General features: G+C 33.8%; 1 protein-coding gene across 3 annotated transcripts; it reads left to right on the forward strand.

Moving 5' to 3' along the window:
• The first annotated feature begins 8,596 nt into the window (after positions 1–8,596).
• Positions 8,597–23,879, forward strand: LOC119640565 (sarcoplasmic calcium-binding protein, beta chain). 3 transcript variants are annotated; one of them, XM_038038679.1, is made up of 6 exons: positions 8,597–8,702; positions 8,990–9,082; positions 22,240–22,406; positions 22,491–22,571; positions 22,646–22,798; positions 23,750–23,879. In XM_038038679.1, exons 2-6 carry the CDS (start codon positions 9,031–9,033, stop codon positions 23,864–23,866), a joined length of 570 nt encoding a protein of 189 aa, XP_037894607.1. In that variant the 5' UTR covers positions 8,597–8,702; positions 8,990–9,030; the 3' UTR covers positions 23,867–23,879. The 3 variants fall into 3 exon arrangements, with proteins under 3 accessions (XP_037894607.1, XP_037894608.1, XP_037894609.1); XM_038038680.1 differs by having other exon boundaries at positions 8,634–8,723; XM_038038681.1 differs by lacking the exons at positions 8,597–8,702; positions 8,990–9,082 and adding an exon at positions 11,531–11,552.
• Positions 23,880–24,175: the final 296 nt, after the last annotated feature.

Here is a 24,175-nt window from a genome sequence, read left to right on the forward strand (position 1 = left end):
TCGGATTGGACTTTACCGCCGGGACATTTACTATACAAACGATCGTACATCAATCGTAATTACACAAGTTAAATAAATTAAAGTTTAGCCCTCAAGTGGATAATGATACTACAAACATATGTCTAACTTCGTAAAGACTGTATTACCTAATTATTTAACATGTAACTTAAACTTTCTTCTAATGCCACATATAAAATTACTCCATTAAAGTAATTAAATTTATGTAATCTTATTTAACTCAGTTCAGCCATTCATAAAATTGCCCTTTATATAATATCCCTTTTAGAGAATATTAAAGTGGCTTAGAATTTCTTTGGACGATTATCCTACATTTAGACTCTTTACTTACCTTTTTGAAGTCGTTACTTTTGAATCGAATTTACCACATGGTGCATTTAAAAACTGCCATCGATGGCACTATTTAACCAAAGATTAATTTCCTTGAATAATTTATAATTTAGAAATATTTATTGGCATAGTTTCGGATGTGTTCTTTTTATTCATTTATATCTAATTCTTAGCATTTTATGATAAATTTTGTCAATAAATTTATTGTTCTAAATTTGAATCATATAGGTCTAGGAGTTACTAGTCGTCCTATGGCAAGCAAATGTAACGTAATAAGTCTACTAAATTTGCATCCTGCCAGCACAGATTTTTGGCCCGCTCACATTTAAGGATTTTCATAGAAAGCAAGCCTTGATATAGTAATGAGATGTACTTTTAGGCTAACAACTGCATTATTGAACGAAGAGATAGGATCAGCTAGTTTCGGGATTATTAATTTTGCTTGTTCTGTGTAAACAAATATAACAAGCGCTCTAAACTGACTACAGGCTTTAATTCAATTCAATTATGATCGACTCTTTCTAAATGACTTGTTTAAAATTGTAGAGCATTAACGTGAACCTTCAGTTATGAGTCAATAAATTTCCCGTATTATATTTTAGATTCATTTTAAAGGCTTCAAGAGTACTACCCAAGATGCCAGAGAAACTTAAAAATTAATAAGTTGGACGTATGTCGTTCAAGTCGAACATTTATATATAGTAGGTGCTGTCAAGTCAAACAAAAGAAGATGTAGTGTTCACGACACAATATACGATCGTTATGTTCAGGATATGGGCTTTCATTATAATTAAACATCCTTAAGCTGAAAGCTCAAAAAGCAAGAAAATGCTGTCAAGGTTTATAAGAAAGGCATTTTAAATATATAAATCAACGATCTGGAGACTTAAATTAACAAATTCGACCCGATAAGGTTTTTCCTGTTTCTTGTGATTTTCGTAATAATGATAAAGAAAAAAACACTTTTTTCCATATGAAAGAAACGCGTACAATTAAACAATAAGACAAACAAATCAGAAATAATCAGCACATATTCTTTTCTTTTTTATATACAATCTCGAATATACTCATATTAAAATTTGAATTTAGCATAATATTAACAAAATCATTTTAGAAAAACTCATTCAATATAAATTTAAATTAGCGGTAGTTGTATTGAATTAAACTTTTTGAAGGTTTTTTGCGTGTTCTCTTGTTCTTAATTCTTTTCCTTTTTTTTTTGTTTGTTGTTATGTATGTTATTGTGTGTAAACCTTTTTCCCTCGATGCTGCTATTCTAATTATAATTGGCTGCAAAGTTTTATATAGGTTCAGAAAAATGTAAATCTGTGTAGGAATGTGCACATTATGACGCCGCTGATTAAAAAAAATGGTGAAACCTCCCCTATTCGAAAGCAATACTTATTTTTATCTTTTTATTCAATTAGAGAACGCGTTTAAATTTTAATTGTTTTCGCTGAGGCAAGTGACAATAGTCAATTCTTTATAACTGGCGAATGTGATATATAACTTATGATTGGTAAAAAAAAACTATATACCAATCACTGAGAGTACTTGAAATCTTTGAGAATGGTGGACAATTAAAACTTTTAATATATCGATTAGTAAAAGAGTTTGGAAAACGCATTTTTCTTGAGTAGATGAGTCCAAGCTAAGGTCTTAATATGAAAGTTTAGGCTAAAAACATTGTTATTCATGTAGAAAATGCTGGCAATCAGTCCACATTCGGTTAAAAAGGTTGGATATTAAGTAAGAAGTTTTCCCGAAGCTATTCGTATTGAATGTACGCATGAAACGATGCAAGAAAATGAGAAAATTGCAAACTACACATGCTTGACAATGTGTTGAAATCAATATATGTCATCTCAAACTGTTAAATATTGTTCGAGTTCGTTTATAGCCTGGAGTAGATCGACGTTCGCATTGTCCGCTAGGCCACCGCAAGCAAAATCTTAGAAAGTAAAACCACGGCAAACGAATTTACTCAGACCACTGTCGTTACACTTTTCCTTATGCCGTTCATGCCTTGCCCGTTTTTATTGCGAGATATTGAAATGCGTTCAAAAAAAGCATAATTTATCTTCTCACATTCAAATAAATTAAAATTTACATATAATGACAATGAACATTTTTTAGGAATTTTTTCATGAAACTTTTAAAATCTCGATGTAACTTCCAGCTTTCCATATTTCAGCTGTTTGATTATCCATATGTGGGATGCACCAGTAAAGTGATCAGTAGTAAACAGCGTCTGGCGAAATTTCCCTATGATATCACGATGAAATGCAAGACTTCGAATTCAATCGTACCAAAATCTTCATCCGTTCATGCCGTCGCACTTTTATGAACGATTCGATATTTGAACGAAAGCATGTTTTTTGGCCAGTATTTCTTGGACTTTTTAGTCGGATTTAACACATATCAGATCTGCTAATAATTTCAGTAAGAGCGTTATATAAATTACAAACCAGTTAAAATCGGGCAAGACCTGCAGCTGCTCATAAAGCTTGAAACGTTTACCTTGTTGCCATGTAAAGTTCTGATTTCATAAAAATCCTAATTGTTATATTGTGATCCAAACTAGTTGTCCAAATTTTTCAGATATATGTTTAGAGATCAAAAGATATGCTAAGAAAACGATTTTAGTATCACATAAAAGCTACAAAATATATTCAATTTCATTAAAATGTTTTGAAAATGGTGGCCTTTTGTTTTAACGCAACAGCATGATCAGATATGTGATTATTGCAACGTTTTCGATTTATAAGGAGAGTCCGTTGTATATTTTCCTTCCTTAATCCATCACTAGATACTGCGCATAAGGCAAAAAATTAGAGTACCGCCATTGTTCAATAATAAATATGATCACGTATTTCTTATTATTACTATAAATGAGCTTACCCAAGCTTAGCGCTATTTTCATTCAATGAATGTTTGATGCATATTAATTTAAAAAGACGAAAGCAAAAATTTTTATCAAGCTTTTACAGGAATTTGATAAATATATTTAAGCCAAATTAAATTAAGTTATTTTCATTGTTGACAAATTAATATAAAGAACTCAATCAATGTGTGCCTAACTAGTCTTGATTGAATATAATTTTTTAAAGAATTTGTATCTAAATGCTTTTAAATATTCTTACAATACTTTTCACATAAATGAAACATTCTGAAGAATTTTACCCTTATTACGAAGATCTTCACTACAAGCCATTGATGAAGTCATTTCTCGCATGAGAACTATCTAAAAGATCCAGTCAGCGAAAAAATTTGCTGGAGGAATGCTTTGAAAAACTACGCATTCTAGCCACATAAGATAATTTTATTGTAATTTACGAACTGTACTAAACTTTAAGTAGACCTTGCATTAACTGTTAAATTTTTTCCTATCTTTTGAAGATTTTCTTTTTTTTTATATAATTCAAAATCAGAGACTATGTGGCCTATACGTTATATTTCACGTTTATATACGGCTTGTTTGGATAAAAAAACGAATTTAAACTGTAAACAAAAACGATTACATTTTAATTATTCCCACGATTCCAATAAGTGGCTCAGAGGCGCATAGTTTCAAAAAACTTGGAAAGATAAGTGGTTGCGACGAATCCGGTATGCAAAACCATGTAAGAGAACCGAAAAAGTTTGCACGTGGTCTATGTAAGCAATACTGAAAGGAGATAGCACAAAAACGCGAAAAATAATCGCAGATAATATTATCCAACTGACTTCCGCTACAACTACTATAGTAACCATTCGAAAGTCAGGGGAATGAGTGCTATATAAGCTGAGTGGCAAGCAGATGACAAACCGAACACTAATGTATAAAACACTACTTCGAAGATATGAAAAAGAATCGCTTATACATCGCATCGACATGGCATAGGAAAAATGAATTTATTTTGAAAATCTATTATGGAAAAAGTTATCGTCAACAAAAGCAGATCATTGCAGACAAATGGGAGTGCTTCGTGTTTGGTGATGTCAAAAGAAATGTTAGTATGTAACAAAAGCAACTCTCTCAGCAATATCAACCACAATATGCTGGGAAAACGGTTTGCGGAGATGGAAGGGGTTTTTACTTATTGAAGTTGTACCAGCATACATAGCAAAATTAGTTACAGATAAATTGACGGAATTCGTTGCCACATTCATTGTATTCACCGCAGTTGGCTTTATCATATTATCACTTGTTTGCGTCGATGTCGCGCTTATTTCGCAAGCAACATTTTCTTACTTAGGTTGAAATCCAGAAAAGTGTTGGTTAAAAGCCAAAAGGTTCATTTAATCGCTACAAATTCGAAAAAAAAGATTGTGAAGCTATAGTCTGTAAAACTTATTTTTTACATCGTCCCTTTGTACGTAATAAAAAACCCGCGGGCTAATATTCGGAATGCGATACTGGATGGCAAAAGTATATCTAACGTCTTTGATGATGGGAAGACTTTTCTACCTGGATTGCAGGAACTTATTGAAATGATGGGTTTGTCTGTCTTCTTCGCTGCGCCTTAGCTGACATACGCCAAATCTATCATTCATGTTAACTTTATGCGAAAGTAACTGGCACCAAGACAGATTTAAGATAGACTCAGCTATTTTTGTACCGATCGATTCGTTTGGATTCCTTGCGCCAATTTTTCAAGCCCTGTCCGATACCGCTTCCTTCAGAAAGTAGGATTTCATACGTCAAAAGGGGCTAAATAATAATATGGAGCGATCTGTTGGATCCAATTATATATAAGACTTGTGTTGAAAAATAGCTAGATAATATGTGCATAATGTACTTAATATGTTGAGTACAAAAATACGTGAACAAACATCATATAAATGGTATAGGGTGCAGTGACTAAAAAATATCAGCAAAGAACTTGCGTTTAACTTTGTTTCAAAGCAGTAAAATAGTTGCACCAAATTTCTGCTCCGATTATACCTACTGTATTCAACCAGAAAGATATAAGCGACGACCGAAGTTTCGAAAGCCAATCCGGACTCCACTTAAAGAATTATTTTAAATACTGGAGAGGATGTGTGCATGGGCATATGCGACGTGAATATGAAAACAGAAAAGGATTTTAAGACTTAAATTTTCTCAGATTTATAGAGATATGTTAGACCTTAGGTAAACATGGCTTGGAAGTGGTTTCGCGAACGTTACTGTTTCTCTCCTTACGTACTTGTATAAATTGACAAATTTATTAGAGTCAAAAAGCGAATCATTGCAATTTTTGTTCTTTGGCCTTACAATGAACTTATTTCAAATTGCAGGCACGTACATACACGCTCATCTACTTGCCCGCTAAATGAATATATGTACAAGAAAAGTAATAATGATGAGATTTGATGCAAATATGTATACGGGTTCGCTAAGATTTCTCTTGTATCAGTTTAGCATTATTCTTATATTATATGCTCGGCATTGTATTGCGTTTAAAATTTATTTATCATGCAAATTATCTAAAAATTTAATCATTTTACGCAATTTCAAAAGACTTGCTATGTTAAACGGAACAATTGAAATAATCTGTGCTTACGTACGTATAGCAATCCTAATATACGAACTTTTATCACAGCCGCAGAATCTGAGATACTTTAATTAGATTACTAATACGGCTGAAGGGAAATATGAAATGAATTCAATCTAAAAACTTCTATATTAAGTTGTAGCAAAAGTCTTAATGGTTCTGTCATTACACATGAATACGTTTAAATGTCTTCTGAAATTATATCATTAATGCTGTCTATAGGGTATTTTATACAAAAAGAACGATATATTAGATTTTTTAGTCATCGAGCTGAAACTAGGGACATCATTATTGTAATTTTTTATTTTTATCTGATGCACAACTATTTCAAGGATTTGTTTTTTCTCTCAACAAATATTTTTCAAAAAGATTACAATCGAATAGAAATTTTACAAATTCATGATATAACGAATTTTTTTAAAATTCGTTTCGCCTATAATTCATAAAAATATACTATAGGTTAATGCAGACATTTACATATTTTTATTATATGTATTATCAATATCCCAAGTAAACTTCTCGATATTAACAGATGTTGGAATTCTTAACAAATATTTCGTTGTAATCAATACTTTCGATGGAGTATAATGATGGTTCTTATTGCATACTTATAACTTTTGCCTTTCCAGATCATTTATTTATAGGCAATTATAACTAATGTCTTTGGTTGATCGATTTCCCATATCTAATCATCAAAACAAAATTAGCGAAAAATATTACTTTTAGAACCTACGGAGCATCGAGAAATAAGTTTCATCATAGCACCTATGTCTTCGGCCTACTATTATATGTTGTTCTTTTAAAAATGTCAATAATTTATTTGTAACAAAGAGAAGTTTTACATTAAATATCCCGTTGAAATAAACACCGAAAGCGACCGCAAATGCTTTTGATGCTTCACTCGTAAAAAGTGATGCTAAATTCATAAACGCTGTACACAACTCTCCGTCCAGTATAAATGTTGACATTTCCCTGCCCTGATAAGACTTTCCTCTCTGATTAACTTTTGTTTGAACCAACGACTCGACTAGGCCACCTTACTACCCTTATATCAATGGGTCAATATTAATTGTTTAGATAAATAGCCTGGAAAGACCACAAGTCTTTTCGGTGAGGAAAAAGACAGTACTTTGAGTGAAACATTTTTTACTATCCTCATAATATTTTCTTTCTTAAAAATCGCTAATATTATCGTTTATAAGAAACCTGTTAGAAAGGGCAAAGGTGGTAAGGAATACTTAACAATGGTCGATGTCAAAGGGCGAGTTGAACACTCAAATAGTTGGGAAAGTGTTCGAAAAATCCTAACATTTATTTGTGATTCTAAAGAAATGTTTCCTATGTATTTTTTTTTTCTTTAAGTATGAACAGTCGCCCAGAGGTGATCGTCTATTCGTGTAACACGGTGGTGATCAGAAAGAAACGAAAAAACACAAGTGGGAGCTGGTGACCGCTACTAGCACGTATTTAGTCTGTAAGCGTTACCACGTCTTTACCAATTGGGCACTTGCTGCATCTAGGACTAAAGTAAACTCTACACACTGAACTTGACACTCGCGATTTTTACCTAGCCAGCTGGTGAATGTTTTTTGAGGGCATTTGAGACAAGTCATTATACTTGAATGAAATGAACTATCTAGTTTTACTTTACTAACAATTCGTTTAAAGAGCATACCGCAAAAATCCACTGAAATATATGAATCGAAAATTCTTTGGATTCATGAGGGAGTTATAATTTAAATTTCCTTTCTTATGGTTGCTTCGGACTTTTTACGTAAGGTTGGTCAGAATCGTATAATATCTTACTTTAGCCCCATTGGTGATTTTACGAGTCCAAGTTCAACTCACTGAATCTAGGTAGATTTCTTTATCTTATATAAATAATGTCGAATATCTAATAAGAGCCAGTGTCTTTTCTATTTAACCTTCATTTCTATATCATCTATTGATTGCGTATTTCTAAATACTGCAAACGTAATAACAAACTTATTATAACACATTTGAAAACAATCTCCTAATATATATATTTATATATATATGCATGCGTACACATGTTCCGATTGTTTATATTGCATGCGAAGATCATAGAATTCACCTGAAAAAAGTGCTTGCGCTTGCAATACTTTGCCGGATAATTAAAATTTCTTATTTGTAATTCACACAAACATATTTTAGTACACGCTTTTATTGTGCAGAAGATAAGTTTTGCATTAAAAATATTATGGTATTTGCGGTTTACATATTAAAATTAGTTTTAAGAAAATTATTTATATTTAATTTTTGCTTGCTTTTCTATTTCGCTAAAGAAATTCATTTGTACTGCGGCGGCCGCAGCAATGCAGTGAATGCAACGCTGAAAAATATGTGAAAATTTGTGTTACTATCGCTGCTGTTGTTGTTGTTCTTTTTGCCCATTGTAAAATGAGCAAAAATTTAATGATGATCACAGCAGAATTTCTAGCAACATAACAATATTTGAATCTAAACTAATATAACATATGTGAAGTATTTTTTGCTTACGTTATCAACAGTTTTTACTTTTCGGTGCCGCCCACCACTCAGCACTCACCATCCATCGTCTTCGTCATGATCACCATACACCTCGCACGAATGCAAGTCTATGTATACGAACAATATGAATGATATACAGAATTAAATATGTTGCGAGACATTTACTTTGCGAATGTATCTGCACTTTGCAATTTGGTTCGAATTCGATAGGCGAGGGAATAGCAGGAGTGACTGAGCGATAGAAATTTTAGTTTTTTTTAACCGCCTCTAGCTCTTGTCTTATTCAGAACTTATTCTGTCAATCAGAAGCGAACGGGTCCTCAGGTAGTTAGCGGGAATTAGTGGGTAATGTGAAAAAAAAGTAAAAAAAACCTATCGAAACGGAAACAATATTTAAAAAACTAAATCTATTTAAGCACTATTTTAAGTATGTGCTAACTTATTCTTATTCTAAATCGGACTAAAATTCAATTAATAATTCTTTCACTTATTTATTGGTGGCTTTGGCGATTTAAAAATTTTTGTGTTTAACGCATATGGGACGTGATACTAAAAATAAGAATAAATGCTCGGAAAAATCTCTTACAAATCTATTCTGTATTTTATTTTAGATAAATTGTGTTCAATTTAAAAACGATTTAATTTCCTCACAATGGCCTACTCTTGGGACAACCGTGTCGACTTTATTGTTCGATATATGTACGGTAAGTATTCTTTTGTCTTTTGTTATAATATGTTATCCTACACCTAAAAAAAATGAAAAAGATTCCGTTCCTAGAAGATTCACTTTTTTTTCTTCTCATCATTCGTAAGAGTTTTGCTCGAATAAAAAGCATTTTAAACTCTGGCTAAATTGTGCAAAAAAAGAGAATACTAGAGATGAAACCATTACGTACTCTATGACCACTGTAAAGTGACTCGCAGCACGGCGTGAATTTATTGTTGTTTACTGTTGGCTTGTATTGAAGCGAGAAATCTTTAATCAGCTCTTAAGGCGTGTAATTGACTTTGGAGGTATATTTAAAAATAGAGTGGAAAATTGTTAATTTTATGATAAGAATGTTGGAGGGCATCAACATTATAACTGCAAGCGCTGGAAGGCGGGGGTGGGGGGTGGGGGGGGGGGGACTACACCTACTTCGAATCTCAAGCCGTTCAAAACTAGAACTTATATTTCATTCTTTCACTAACATATGCAAAAAAAGCGAATTATGTGATCATAAAGTATATAAGGTATAGCTATTGTCCAAATGACTGCGTAAGTAGTGAAGGCAGAGTTCACAAATGTGATCGTGTTGCATTATGTTATTGAATTCAGTCAGAGTCTAAGGATTCCATTCCAATCCAATGATGCTTAATTTCATTTTACTTTACATATACATTATCGTTGAAGGTCTATTCATGAGATCAAAGCCATTGGTGGATTATTTTATGCGATTACTTTAGTACTAACAACGATAAGGAAGGCAGGTCGTACAACGTTTTGTGAAACAGCTGAGAATAACTTTTTTACGAAACATAAAGCGCATCACAACTATGATCATAAGAGTGATAAATTGGGTTCTTTAGAAAAGATGGAACCATCGTTATGCATGCACATTTCCTAGACCGGGAAATACATATATGACATCTACGCAATGGAAAGAAAACAACTGGAAAAATTATATTCGCGTTAAAATGAAAATTCATTTCGCACATTGTAAATGCAAAATATATTAAATACCAGACTATTGTATTCTATTGATCTCTTAACTGGCCCCAGCAAGCATATATATCGGCTAATACATAAATATCCGTTAGAGATAAATGATAAATTAGAAATTTTATTTCTATTTGGAATGTGGAAATGTGTGTATATCAAGAGGGGATATCATCCAAATTTCACACAGACAGCTTTTTGCCTCAATTTTTTGTACCGCGAACTTTCCACGGATATATAATGGACGCGCAAACGGACTACTACTAAGAATCTTCAACCCCTTAAGAATATAAATTGTTTATGAAGAAAACGTACATACATCGGCGGCGGAAGCTACAAACGATAATAAGTTATTTTTAAAGTGTGATATATAAAAAACATTATTATTTAAATTTCTTCAAAAGAAGATTTTCTTCTAAACGATATCCCGGGTTTACCTAATCGAAGCATCCGCACATAGTTTACTACTCAGCCTTTGTTCCTAGTTCATAGCTAATACGCTCTATGTCCTCTTTGCGACTAGAAAACTTTACTGACCTTTGTTTCCAGATTAATATTCACAAAATCATGATCAACTCAAATGCCAAAATAGTATTTCAAATTTTATAAACTTAGATATAAAAAAAATCTTATAATCAAGCGAAAAGATGATTCAATTTCGGGCGATATTTTGCTTAGACTTATACACTACAATGTGTGTCAGACGTTTCGCGAAGGAAATGCGAAAATTGTCAAATGTTCATAAAAAATGTAAGCACTATAAAGTCATCACGAACCATATTCGCAAAAGCCTTCAAAAATTTGTTGCCAAAAAACTTGATTATGTTTCTAATGAAAACGCTTCTTAATAGTTTGAGTATTTATTTTGAATCATCCACATGAGTATGAAATTAAAAATTCTCTCTAAAAGACTCGCCATTGAATTTTATAAATCATTCATTTTACATATAAAAAGAACATCACAGGTGCGGCTTCCCATGTGTCAAATTCCGCTTTCCCTAATGTGAAGTAACTATGAGAGATTATCGAAATCTAAGGAGATGAAAACATCCACTAAGGCCGATTGCAATTTTTCTGTTGTGTTGTTCTATTTGAACAAAAATTCACTCAAATTTACAAATTTAGTGCGAACCGAAAATACGTTATGGGATTTATTTACCTACTCACGGGTTTATCTGTTGAAGAAGAAGAAAACATGTACGAACTACTGTTCTTTTATAGACATCCGTCCGTTACCGGTAATGTTTTCTTTATGCTTAAATCTTGCAGACTATAGATGCGTTTTTAAAATTGTGTGTCAAGTTGAAGAATTTTGTGACTCTTGCTAAATACTTTTGACATATGGACTGTCTGGTAAACTTAGTTAACGAAATTGTGTACATAGTTTATTAATTAGCAAAAATAGAAAAATAAAAAAAATTCGAATCAAATTGAAAACATTCAAACATAGTGGCAGCAATAGCAATACATGTGTGGTAAGTACGGAACGTCTATTTAAATTATCTTTTATACATAAATGGTGTAAACATACCGAACGAGTATGAATTCGAATCTCATGAAGGGCGAATTTATTTTCAAGAACTCCTGGTCCGGCTAATAACTGAGAAACTGGAACTGTATTTGTTGATTTTCACCATAAACTTCTAAAGACTTTAAGGCTTCTTTCAACTTTAACGTATAAAATTTATAAACTTTGAATTCATCCAAAGACACATTTACCGAGTTATCAAGATCAAACGAACGGACGAAACGATTTGGCCCTCTCACAATATCTTGGTCTGATCCATGAAATGCGTCCACAATACCGTAAGACACCTTACTATTCAAAAGCAATCAATGCAGTTGCACGCTTTTACGTAATTACATTGTTAAAATGCGCAAATTTAGACTAAGTTCGCGGGAATGCCTTTCTCGAGCTACCTCGTTATCGTGTACGTTGCCATTGCGAACGTTATATTGTTAATACATTCAAATATTAAGATAATCCTTAACATTTAAATTGCGGTTATTCTCAAAACTGCAAGAATAAAGATGTTTTACTTTTGTTAAATAATTAATGCACACAATTTTCGAACTAAAACATAATCTCTGCGCTTAAAACGAGTCACAATTCATTTGTAGCCTCTTAACGACAATGCTATATGTATTAAATAAGAACGTATGTTGCGCTTTTCGTCCGAAATGCGTCTATTTCAGACTAAATCAAGATATCTCCTATCTCCGTGGTTAAAGCCTATTTCATAGTTTGCCCGTCATATGGAAGCGTATCGGCTCAAAGCCATTTGAAATTTTGGTTCCCGCAAAGTGAAGCAACAAATGATCCGATTAAGAAAACGACAATAAAAATCTTTTAAAAAAGATAAGCAAATGCATGATGCAAACCTGGGAAGCTTAACGATCAAATAAGATGATAAAACATTGTTCTCAATCATTACTTTTCACCACTATTTGCTACAATGCAAGTAGCAAGGATTTTCAATCTTATCGCTACAAGAAGATATGTTACATAAGAATATCATATAAATTTGTAACAAATTATCATTTTTAATGTCATTTACGTCGATACGTTGTTATGGATGTGCACTTGCTATTCGCAAACTAGCAAACGCATAATAACGATCAAATAGCTAATAAAACAGTTTACATGTCTTGCGTCGTCTATAGCGATTAGTTGCCAACCATAGAGGCATAACCATAATAGAGTCTAAGCGATTTTTACACCTTCTGCATTACTAAAGCCCTGAAACAGTTGCATGGGATGGCATAGAGTACGAAACGGACTGAAACGAATTCAGTTTAAATGCATTGAATTTATGGCATCTTATGAACATATGAATTTTTGGCGTAAACAATATTAATGTGCTGTTTTTTGATTTTCTTCTTTTCTTTCTTTTTTCCTTTGTGTAAATTCAATGATTTTCATTTATCAAGCTGGTTGATATGTTTGCGTGTTCTTAAACTAGATGCTGTGCAAAATTAAAAATACACGAAATGCACATTAATTGCGAATAATTAAAAGGGAATACACAATCGTAGGCACTACACGCGCACACCATACACCATAACAATATGCAAACACAAGTATTCATGTATGCTTTGTAAATTGCTTGTACATACATATCCAAAAGAAAAAAACTTATATCAAACAAGTGCGAAAACACAATTTTTGAGACCGTGAATAGATCAACATTGCGATTATTTCAAGTTAAATGCCTTCGTCTTGAGGTGGTTGTTTTTATTGTCATTATTCGTTGTTAGTTGCGGTTAGTTGTTCATTTTTTTTTGTTATTGATGCCTTCGATGCTGCGGCTGGCAGTTTTTTACTGCACTGCTGCCACCTTACTAGGCTGACAACAATAGAATTATTGTTGGCCTGGTATCTGCCACGGGGTGCTCTAACATTTGTGATAGCAATTATTTATTTTATAAAAGACCAGAAACCATATTTTTGAATAAGTACGTAACTTTACGATCTCTTGCAGTAAAGACATTTATTAATTAAAGATTAAATCAAGACATTAATTAAAATGCTCGTTTCTTATTTACACATAAATTTAATTTGCAACTCATACCCTACCCCACTGAAACTATTAAACATATTCACCGAATCGAATAGTGTAGAATTTGTAAATTGTATTGTAGTGCTTCTACTGTTCCACATATGTCCGAGACCTTTCTAATTGCGTTAGAAGCGATGACAGTTTTCAAAACGCTTGATTTAGATCTAACGTAGCAAGATTGAACTATATTCGCAATCTAAGTCGTTTCTTTTGCTTCCATATTTTGAAAAAATCTGGAGCGATAGTGTTGATAGTCGCTGCACCTATGGATTTCTTTTGTGATGAAAGTTTTATTCGAAAGAAAGAAAACTACTTATACACAACACCTATAACCACAGGAAGCTGTTGATCAAAAATTATCATCTGAACATTTTCGTATTACTTCGTACAGTGAACTTATGTACACATTAAATCAACTCGCAACATTCTGAGGGATATTTTCGAACCATTATAATCAATTATCACACTATCGTTACGCATTAGATTTTTTAAAAAATTGCAGATTTTACAGTTATGCTGTAATATGTTGCTCAATTTTTTTCCATTTTGTTATGTATTCTTGTTTTTGTTCCCTCAAAATATACGTTCCATATTTTTCTGTAGATTCAATTATAATATATCTAAGGGAATCATTAATTGACCCAAAGTCGAAAAAAAGAACAACTTTTTCTTTCTTTCGTGAATAAGTTATGATATTCGCTGGCACAATATACAAGGTCAACTAAAAAATGGTCCTGGTTAGTTGTCCATAATTAAGGATAATATCTTCTTTCCAATTTATGCCAAGTTTTTTTGAGACTTTACGCTTGAAATGGGTCAAATTAACTTACTCGATAGATCTAGAGTCAAACATTTGTTTTTGTGCTCTAAAGCCAATATTGGAATATGTAATAGTTGCATTTTTCTTAGTAAGTTTTTGTTATATTCAATTATTCCTTAAGAACCCAAAGAATGGAATAAACCCAGTACTACTCTCAGTGTAATTTTTTTCTATTCTTAAAAAAACAATATTCACCAAAACCCCTACTTTAACTCTGATTTACAAAAAATGTGCAAAAGAGTTCTGTGACTGCAGACGTAGTTATATTTCAAGCAACAAGACCAATTTTTAGCATTAATATGGAGATTTTGTCAACCTTTCTTAGAATTTCGCCTAGTGTAACGGAATGCAGCTTTTATAATGCTGGCGCTTTCAAAGTTTTCTTCTATTTTATTTATTTATTTTTATTTATTTATTTATTTATTTATTCCACTTATAAAAGAAACTTAGCTAAAAATTTTGACAGTCGAGTTCAATTGACTCTTAAAGTAAATTTTAAATTAATTGATATTAAAACTTAGCATAAGTACAATAAAACCAATAAGAAGGAAAAAAAGAAAAAAAGCATGTACACAACTAGCATAGAGCCCCACCCACAACCGGTACAGGATCAAATTGCGATTGAACCCCTAAGCCATCGCAAACATGCATAAGCTTGGCAACCGATAATAGTTAATAACAATTCATTTTCGACTCATCGTGACATTTTAAGGTTAAGAGCTAGTTTAAGTACGACATAGGTAAGTTACGCGCATTAAGCAATGTTGCTTAAATGGACTTTAAGGAGTCCGGTAATGAGAATAAGTGATAGACGTCATTTAGGTTCTTGCAAACAACTCTGAGCGGATTAAACAGCTCGTAATTATATTTACATTGACTTAAGCTTAAGCTTAACCAAGGTAAAGTGTCTAGAGAAGTGGATGGGAACATTAAAACTTATTTCACCAAGGAATGCAGGCGAGTCAATAGTACTATTTATTATTTTGATTAAGAAGGAAACTCCAAGAACAAATCTACGTTTTTCGAGAGACGGTAAGGACAACACAAACAACCTATTTTCATAGGGGGGCAGAGAGGCAATCGGATCCCAACCCAAATTCCAAAGGGCATATAGCTGATATCGTAACGCGGCTTCAATATTTCCCTATGCAATTCATTGGTATTTTTTACAAAGATTTCTACGCATCCACCTATTTCGATCGAATGATACGAATGAACTACTTTAGGCACAGAAGACAAATGCTTTACGATTTTTTATCAGAAAATTAAAGGAATTTGCAAAGGATTGGATGGGATTACCTTTTTTGGTTTTGCCTTGCGCTTATGATTATTATTATTGTTATTTTAATTTTAGACTGATGAAATGAATTCTTAGATTAAAAGAAGACATTGAGCACTAGCAACACAGGCTATCGGCTCTAATTAAAAAAAAAAAAAATAAAATGTACATTAGATAATGAGCTTAGTAGTATTAATAAAGTAATGTATAGAATTGATATTCTGTTCTGAAGCTGATTGTAGAATTTTCAAAGGGTTAATCGTTCCAAATGCAATACTTGTAGCCAAGGAAAAGTTGAGGCAGTCGCAGAGAATGTGCTTTATAGTAAGAGTTTGTCCACAACAGCAGATTGGCGAAGAAGACTTATTCAGGATCCATTGGTGAGTTGCAATTGTATGACCAAGGCGAATTCTCGAGAATGTTTGGATCTTGGTTTTCTCAACATTTGTTGCATATAAAGGTGGAGTTAATTGAGGGTTAATAGAAGAGTAGTGTTGATGATGGTATTGTAAATTTCCTTCTACAATTTTCACTTTAACTTTTCTTCCAATGTATCTTTGAAGATCCAACTTTTCCATGACATCATCCATAATTAGAGGAGCAGAAGCAGCATACTTTGCCGCTCGATCAGCCTGCTCATTTCCCAGTAAACCGGCGTGACTTGGTACCCAAAACATTTTAATTTTTCCGTCGGGTGCAGTAATTATATTCCTTAATCTGTTGATGGTGCTACATCTCGAAGTCGAACGGTTCCGAGTAGCTTGTAATACAGTCAAACTGTCGGTAACAATGACGGTTTTGAGTTTGCTTTTATGGGAAAGGTTCGCAGCGTGAAGGATAGCTCTGGCTTCGGTTGTGAAAGTTGAAGTACTTTCGTGAAAGATGTGGTTGAGAAGAATCCGTCCTGTAGCATCTACCACCGCACAAGCAGGAGGCAGACCAGGAGATTTTGAGCCGTCTGTGTACAAAAGATTCCAACCAGTATTGTCCAATACTTGGGTTTTCTCAGCTATTAGATTCCTGAAGACGTAATTTGGAGTATCTTCTTTCTTGTGCATAGACAGTGAGATGTCAAAAGAGCAGTCTTTCAAAATCCAGGGAGGTTTAACACCAAAAGAGCGGGAAATTTTTAAGGGAATGTTCAATTCCTTTGCGATGCACAAACAATGGTCAGTTGCAGATGGTGACTTTGGAATTTTCTTCGCAATAATAATCTTTCTTACGTCATCACCGAGAATGGTTTGAATTAAGAAGCTTAGGGACTATTTTAGCTTTTAACTCATACAGTCTATTTTCTAAAGTTGGGAGACCAGTTTCAATTATAATATTATTTATGGGCGTCGTCCGAAAAGCATAACAACTTGCTCTAACGGCTTGGTGATAGACCGGTTTAAGGATGTTGATATTAGATTTGCAGCTATTGCCATAAATTATCAAAGCATAGTCAATCTTGCTTAACACAAGCTTTTTGGTAAGATAAGCGATAGTGTTAATATGCGCATGGCTTCTCCAAGCAACGTACTGTATGAAATTTACCCTTGTTAAAAGGGAGTTTTTTAAACGAAGGCAGTGTGCTTTCCAACGATAATTGTTTGAAAACGTGAGCCCGAGAACATGGAGCGTCTGCACATTTAGTACTGGTAAGCCGTTAATATGCATCAGTAGGTTTCCTGCATCGCACATTTGTTTTCGACAAATGTGCATTTTTTTGATTTTTGTATAGAGATTATAGGTCCTGACGAGTTTGCCCATGTGGCGATCTTACATGCAATAGATTCGAGGATGTTGATTGCTTTCGTGTTGTCTTTTTCTTTTGTAAAAATGTATACATCGTCCGCGTAGAGACAATGTTCCACTCTTGGTACACGGCAAAGAATTTCGCTAATTTCGTTGAAAGCGATCTGGAAAAGCGTGACAGAGAGAGGAGATCCTTGCGGAATGCCATTCTTTAGCGGAAAGGAATCAGAAAGATGATTATTGATTCTAACTTTGAACCGCCGATGCGACATGAATGATTTGATGTAGTTGAAGAATTTGGGTCCAACATTCCATGATTTCAAGAGTCTTAAGATGACATGAAGACGAACTCTGTCAAATGCTTTTTCGAAATCAATTGAGAGAATTGTTACGGGATTTCGTTCGGAAATTGCTTTGCTTGTGAAATAATCAATATGTAACAGAGCGTCGATGCATCCTCTACCCCGCTTGAAACCAACTTGTTGCTTTGTTATCAGGTTCTTGGATTCAAGAAACCAAGATAATCTAGATGCCATAATCTTCTCTAATACCTTAGAGAGGCAAGATAAAAAAGAAATTGGGCGATAATCTGATGCGATGGAGACATTTTTTGACTTTGGAATTGAAACAACTGTTGCCAGTTTCCACATGTAGGGTATATGGCCAGTCATAAATACCGTATTATATAGGTCCAGTAATTTCTTTTTATTTGAATTAGGCATCCCATTGATCATTTGGTACGAGACGCGGTCCAGACCAGGTGTCTTCCCCTTCGATTTGGAGAGACAATTTTCAAGTTCTAAGGTAGATATGCAATTTTCCAGGAAGATGGCACATCTGTCAATACAATTTGAAAGAGGAATTGGATTCCTTTTAATTTCGATGAAAACACTGGAACAGTTGCGGTCAGAGGATTACTCGCACCACATTTGTCCAAAGTAATTAGAAATCTCATCTGCGTCAGTTAAAGTTCCATTGGGAGTGCAGATGGCAGAAATTTGGTTCAGGTTTGAAGTCCCATTAAGTCTGTTGATTTTGTTCCAGACAACTTTTATTGATGAATTTCTGTGAATTCCTCTCGCAAAATGTTCGAAACTAAGTGCCTTTGATTTTCGCAATTTCTTCCTGAATAGAGCATTGGCCTTTTTGTATAGTAACAAGTGATCATGATCAGCACATCTCTTCAAGCGGTGCCATAGAACCATTTTATTTTTCCTCAAAAACGAAAGCGTGTTGTTCCACCATGGAACCCTAGCTCGTTTAAAAGAGGTGTTGGATTGAGGAATAGAAAGATGAGCAGCCGTGCGGATCGCTTTACTCGTAATAGCAGCATCATGGTTGGAGTTTGTTAAATGGCTTTGAATTCAAAAATTACTCCACCTGTTTGGAGTAATTGATCCAATCCGCTTTATCTAGGAGGAATTTGGCCTGTTTCGCTGGAGTAGCAGAGGACGTTGAAAGTTTAAGATCGATTATGATTGGAAAGTGATCACTGTTATGTAGATCATCAGAAATAGACCAGGAAACCAAAGGAAGAAGTGAGGGACAGCAACATGTTAAATCAATATGTGAAAAAGTATGATGAGTTGAGAAGTACGTTGGTTTTCCATCATTTAAAATGCAAAGGTTGCTTTGAAAAAAGGCCTTTTCTAAAACAGTACCGCGAGTGTTGTTCACTGTTGAGCCCCAGATGGTATTCCAGTTGTTGAAATCGCCGCATATAATTAATGGGGGGGAAAGTACGGAGAATAAACCGTAGAGTTCTTGCTGAGAAAACGATTGCGAAGGTGGAATATAGAGCGAAAGCAATGTAAATTTTATATTTAACATTATTTGTATCGCTACGGCTTGTATATTTGAGCTTAAATATATGCGTTTGTGAGGTATACTTGATTTTATAAAAACACCTACTCCTTGTTTGGAATATGAATTTTGATCAGCATTCGTGAAGTATCCAGTATATGATTTGGGTGGAATAGGATTAAAAGAGCTTCTACAATGGGTTTCTTGGAGCGATAAAAAGGTTGGATTAAAATCACTTATGAGTGTACGGAATTCATCAAAATTATTAATAAGTCTCTTAATGTTCCATTGTAGAATTTTAAAAACTTTATTTAATTGTAATGACATGTAAGCAGAGTGGAGGGAGGGTTAACTTGACATGTCAGCGTCTCCGTCGAGAAGGTCGCTATAGGAATTTTTCGTGAATGATTTATTCTTATTTATTCTTCTGATTTCTTCTGTACTTAGGTGATTTGGTACATTTGAAGCGCAACGAGTTGGCGCACGTGAATAATTTGAAATTGAAGGTTGATTGAGGGATGAAAGATTGGATTCATTACAGCTTGTAGTTTGTTGAGTAGAGTTGAGAACTGGTGATTCTGGGGGATTTAGTTTATTAGATTTTGACATATGTGTTGTTGTTTTAATTTTTTCAATATTTGCTGTTGTTTTGATTTTTTTAATATTATCGTTGGCGGGCAATGGAACTGATTTGGCAATGTAATTTTTGGTTAATGGTGGAACAGGTTTTTCATTGGAAGCAGTTGGAGTTTAAGTCTTACTAGGGTCGATTTGCGAGGCAACAGCAGCGTAGGTATTACTTTTGCCAATTCCATGCGCTACAGATGGATTTCTTTCCCGGTATGTGCGTCGCGCTTCGCCCATGCTACAGTAATTTTCTGTTTTGATTTTTAATATTTCACGCATCTGTACAAAACGTGGGCATTGTTTGTCTAACACTGAGTGTTGATCATTGCAATTTATGCAGAAACTACGGGTACAGCTTTCAGCATGTGGAGGATGACCTCAGTTAGCACAAGATGCAGCACTAGTGCATCTTTTTGCCGTATGACCCAGGCGTCGTCAATTTTTACACCTCATAGGATTTGGGATGTATAGTTCTACTTTACATTTATACCACGCCACATCAACTGTTCGCGGTAATCGATAGCGATCAAAAGTTAAAATAATCCTTCCTGTAGGAGAGCGTGTTTTTCCGTCATCATTCATTTATATACTTTAGTCACTCCTTGATTGCCCATTTCGCGGACAATTTCATCTTCCGGCACATTCTTTAAGCAAGGGGCATAAATTACGCCTCGAACCGAGTTAAGTTTCTCATGTAGTTTAGCTGAAATAGCACATAGATTAGCTAAAGATTTGGCCTTAATGAGCTTTTCGGTTGCGCGCGGGTTCCCAGCGAGGACCAGTAAATTCCCATCGCGTAGAATCGAGATGGAGTCGATGTACGTTGTAATGCTATCTAGAGCTTTTTTTATAGCAAAAGGGCTAATTTGGGAAATTGTTATTCTAGCATCGGTTGAAGAAATAACAATATATTTTTTATCAATAGGACTTATGTCACTGATTGGCAACACCGGAAAATCGGAATTTTTAGTTTTTTTTCTTTGGGTGATGTGTCACCTAATAGATGAAATCTATTCGGGTTTTTATCTAGCGGCCCAGGGGCCATTATACCTCATTGTTGTCTATTGTTTATTATTTGTGAAATAACCACTCACTTGAAAAGGTTTGGGAAACTACTGAATAAAATGTCAGATGTTTTTAATTTTTTTTTTTAAGTATTTAAAGGAAAACACGTACGGTATCCCCGATGAACAGTTTTCGCAATAAACACTCAAAAAGTTCATAAAATTTTAATAAGTTTGAAAACTTTTAAAAACGGATAACGCAATAAAGAAATTAAATAGAAGAATAAATTGCAAAAATTTTTTCACAAAGAGAAAAATATGACCACAGCGTGCCTTGCGTTTAACTCAGGCTTTTGTTTCTAGTTTTATGTTTCTGCTGGTTGTTGGCGATGAGCATACTTTTTATTTACTTAAACGCAATTTAAAATGATATTTTGTTCTTCAAAGTATTGAAGAATTCATTTGTCCAACGTACATATTCCAACTAATAACAGCTAGCCGAACTCGCCCGGAAGGCTCGACAATTTTATCTGGAAATTGCAGACTTTACAGTCTAAACCTAAAAGAAACATTGAGTATCAAAAAATCTCAGAATGAAGCAAGGAATAAAAAAGTTTGAAACTGTACTGAGTACATTACGAACAATCTAGGAAAATAAGATAATTAAGAGGTTGTGGGTTGGTGGATTAAATCACTTACTTAACATACTCCTAAATAAAAAATTAAACGGAGCTACATCACATGATTTTGGTGCGAAGTTCACATAGACTTTAAATGATCATTGAAATTCTCTGCCAATAAAGTGTTTGTGTCACGAGATACATGGCATGTTGCACTATTTCGTTGAAACCATATATAGACCAAATCGAAATCACCTCATTTATGACATCAAAAACGGGTATTCATGTATCTGCACCATTCTGCATTCACGGTAACTGAAATATGATGGTTCGTCTACACTTTAGTTCAACGCATCAATATATTCAGCGGTACGCTTACATTTTTGACAGATTTTATTTTTAGCATATCAAACACTACTGTTTGGCTTGGGTTTTTCAATTCCCTTAGCAACTTTTGTGAGTTGATTGATTATGTTGACTATCAGTTTGATTGTTTGAGTGTAAAATACAGTCCGAATACATTTACTGTTGTAATCAATCTCCACAATTTCTACACGCTCTACAACTGTACATTGTTCCATGATAACGTGGCAAACAATACTAAACGCAAATGTCAATTTTGGTGGGAATCTGAAGAAATAAAATGTAATTTTGTTAGTCCAAAATAGGTTTGACTAACGCAAAAAAAAATATTTGTTCTCTCCCTCGTTAGATATCGACAATAATGGTTTTCTCGATGAAAACGATTTCCTCTGCATGGCAGTTCGTGCATGTGTTGTGGAAGGCAAGGGTGATTGCAGTGCTTCCCGCTTAGAAGAATACAAAAAACTTATGAACAATTTATGGGAGGAAATGTGCCAAATTGCTGACGATGATAAGGTATTTTACAAAAGCGGACTCTTTAATTAATATTGAGTTGAGTTTGAAAACATATTTATCTTCTCATATCGTCAAACTGTATAGGATGGAAAAATTTCAACCGCAGAATTTAAGGAAGGTGTCCGCAAGACTTGCGTTGGTAAGAAGTACACCGAATTCCCCCAAGTAAGTATACCAACCTTACGGATAATTCATATTGAATGAAGGATTAATCTTTTTTTGTATGCTGTTTCTTTAAGGCTATGAAAGCATTTATCGAATCGAATTTCCGAATTCTCGATATTAACGGTGATGGTATAGTGGGAATCGAAGAATTTCGTTTCAATTGCATTACTCGCATGGCAATCGATGATGTGGCGCCGATTGATAAAGCTTTTAACGCTTTGTTGACCGTAAGTAACACAATGTATACCACATCAGCATGTTTATTCTCTACTGATGTATCTTGCTCGTCCATCTGTCCATCCGCCTGTCCATCCTCTGCTATTACAATTCTTAATTGTACAAATAGAGTTGAAGCTTCGCATATGTATTCTTACTTAACATGCAAATATCAAGCAAGGATTGATCGATATATTGGGCAGCTATACTTTCAAAGAGAATGGTATCGCATCTAGATCCCATGGCGCTTACCAACAACAGCCAACGTGAGTGCAGCTTTTTTCTTAGTCTCATTTTCTATATCCATTGTACGGAACAATATTGAATTTGTAACCGGAAAAATATGCTTTGCAACTCCCATAACAGCTACACTTTCTTTAATTTTATAAGTTGCCAGATGATTTACTTGGCTGTCTGTTAGCAATTATTGTAACTTTTACTATCAAAAGCTGAATTTAGAAGTTACAAATTCTTATATATATTATTAAATTGGAAAGTGCCCATGGGGAATATAAAAACCGCCGCAGTCTAGAAAAATGCATTACAATTTCATAACAATTTACGTCTTACACACCCCAAGCTGAAATTTAGTTTTAAATATTCATATAAATGCTTTTGGTTACATACCTCAAATTTGAACATTGATCTTGGCTTAAAAGTTAAAGCGACTAAGAAAAACGGGAATACTTTTATGCTTTTATAGTAGACTCTGATCTGAATTTCAGCGAAAGGAGTTGTTAGACATGTGCTAAACTGCCTAGTTGTGTCATTCGACTATTTGATATCTCCGTAATTGATAAAAAACGTGGAATGTATAAAAAGTATGAGACATTCTCGCCTGCCGTACATATGGTAATTAGAAGTGAACCATATATAGATGTTTTTCGTATAGATTAGCAATTTCTCTTCCTTATATTTTTTTAAATGTATTTATTTATTTATTTTTTTTATTATTTTGATAGGATGAGGATAGAAAAGTGGGTGGCATTAATATGGATCGTTATAAAGAACTTTACGGCCAGTTCCTAAGCAACACTGCCGAGAATCATCCCGCTGTTTACTTGTTTGGTCCTTTGTAATCGGATTTCTCTCTTATACCCTTTTACTGTTAGGGTTAAAGGAAATGTTTGTAAATGTCTTCGCTGTTGTTTTTTGTTTTCTAATTATTCTTTCGTTCAATAGAAATTTTAATTTAACTATGAATGATTTGTTAAAAGAAAAAACAAATTTTTAAAGTACATATATTTAATACTTCTCCTATATATTTATTATACAGATATATAATATAGAATATAAAAATAAACTGTAAAACAGGGAAAGCTCATCACTGATAATAATGTATTAAATAATAATGAAGCAGACAGAGATTTATGAGTAAAATAAAATCA

The sequence above is a fragment of the Glossina fuscipes genome, unplaced genomic scaffold, assembly GCF_014805625.2.
Source record: "Glossina fuscipes isolate IAEA_lab_2018 unplaced genomic scaffold, Yale_Gfus_2 121, whole genome shotgun sequence".
Lineage (NCBI taxonomy): Eukaryota > Metazoa > Arthropoda > Insecta > Diptera > Glossinidae > Glossina > Glossina fuscipes.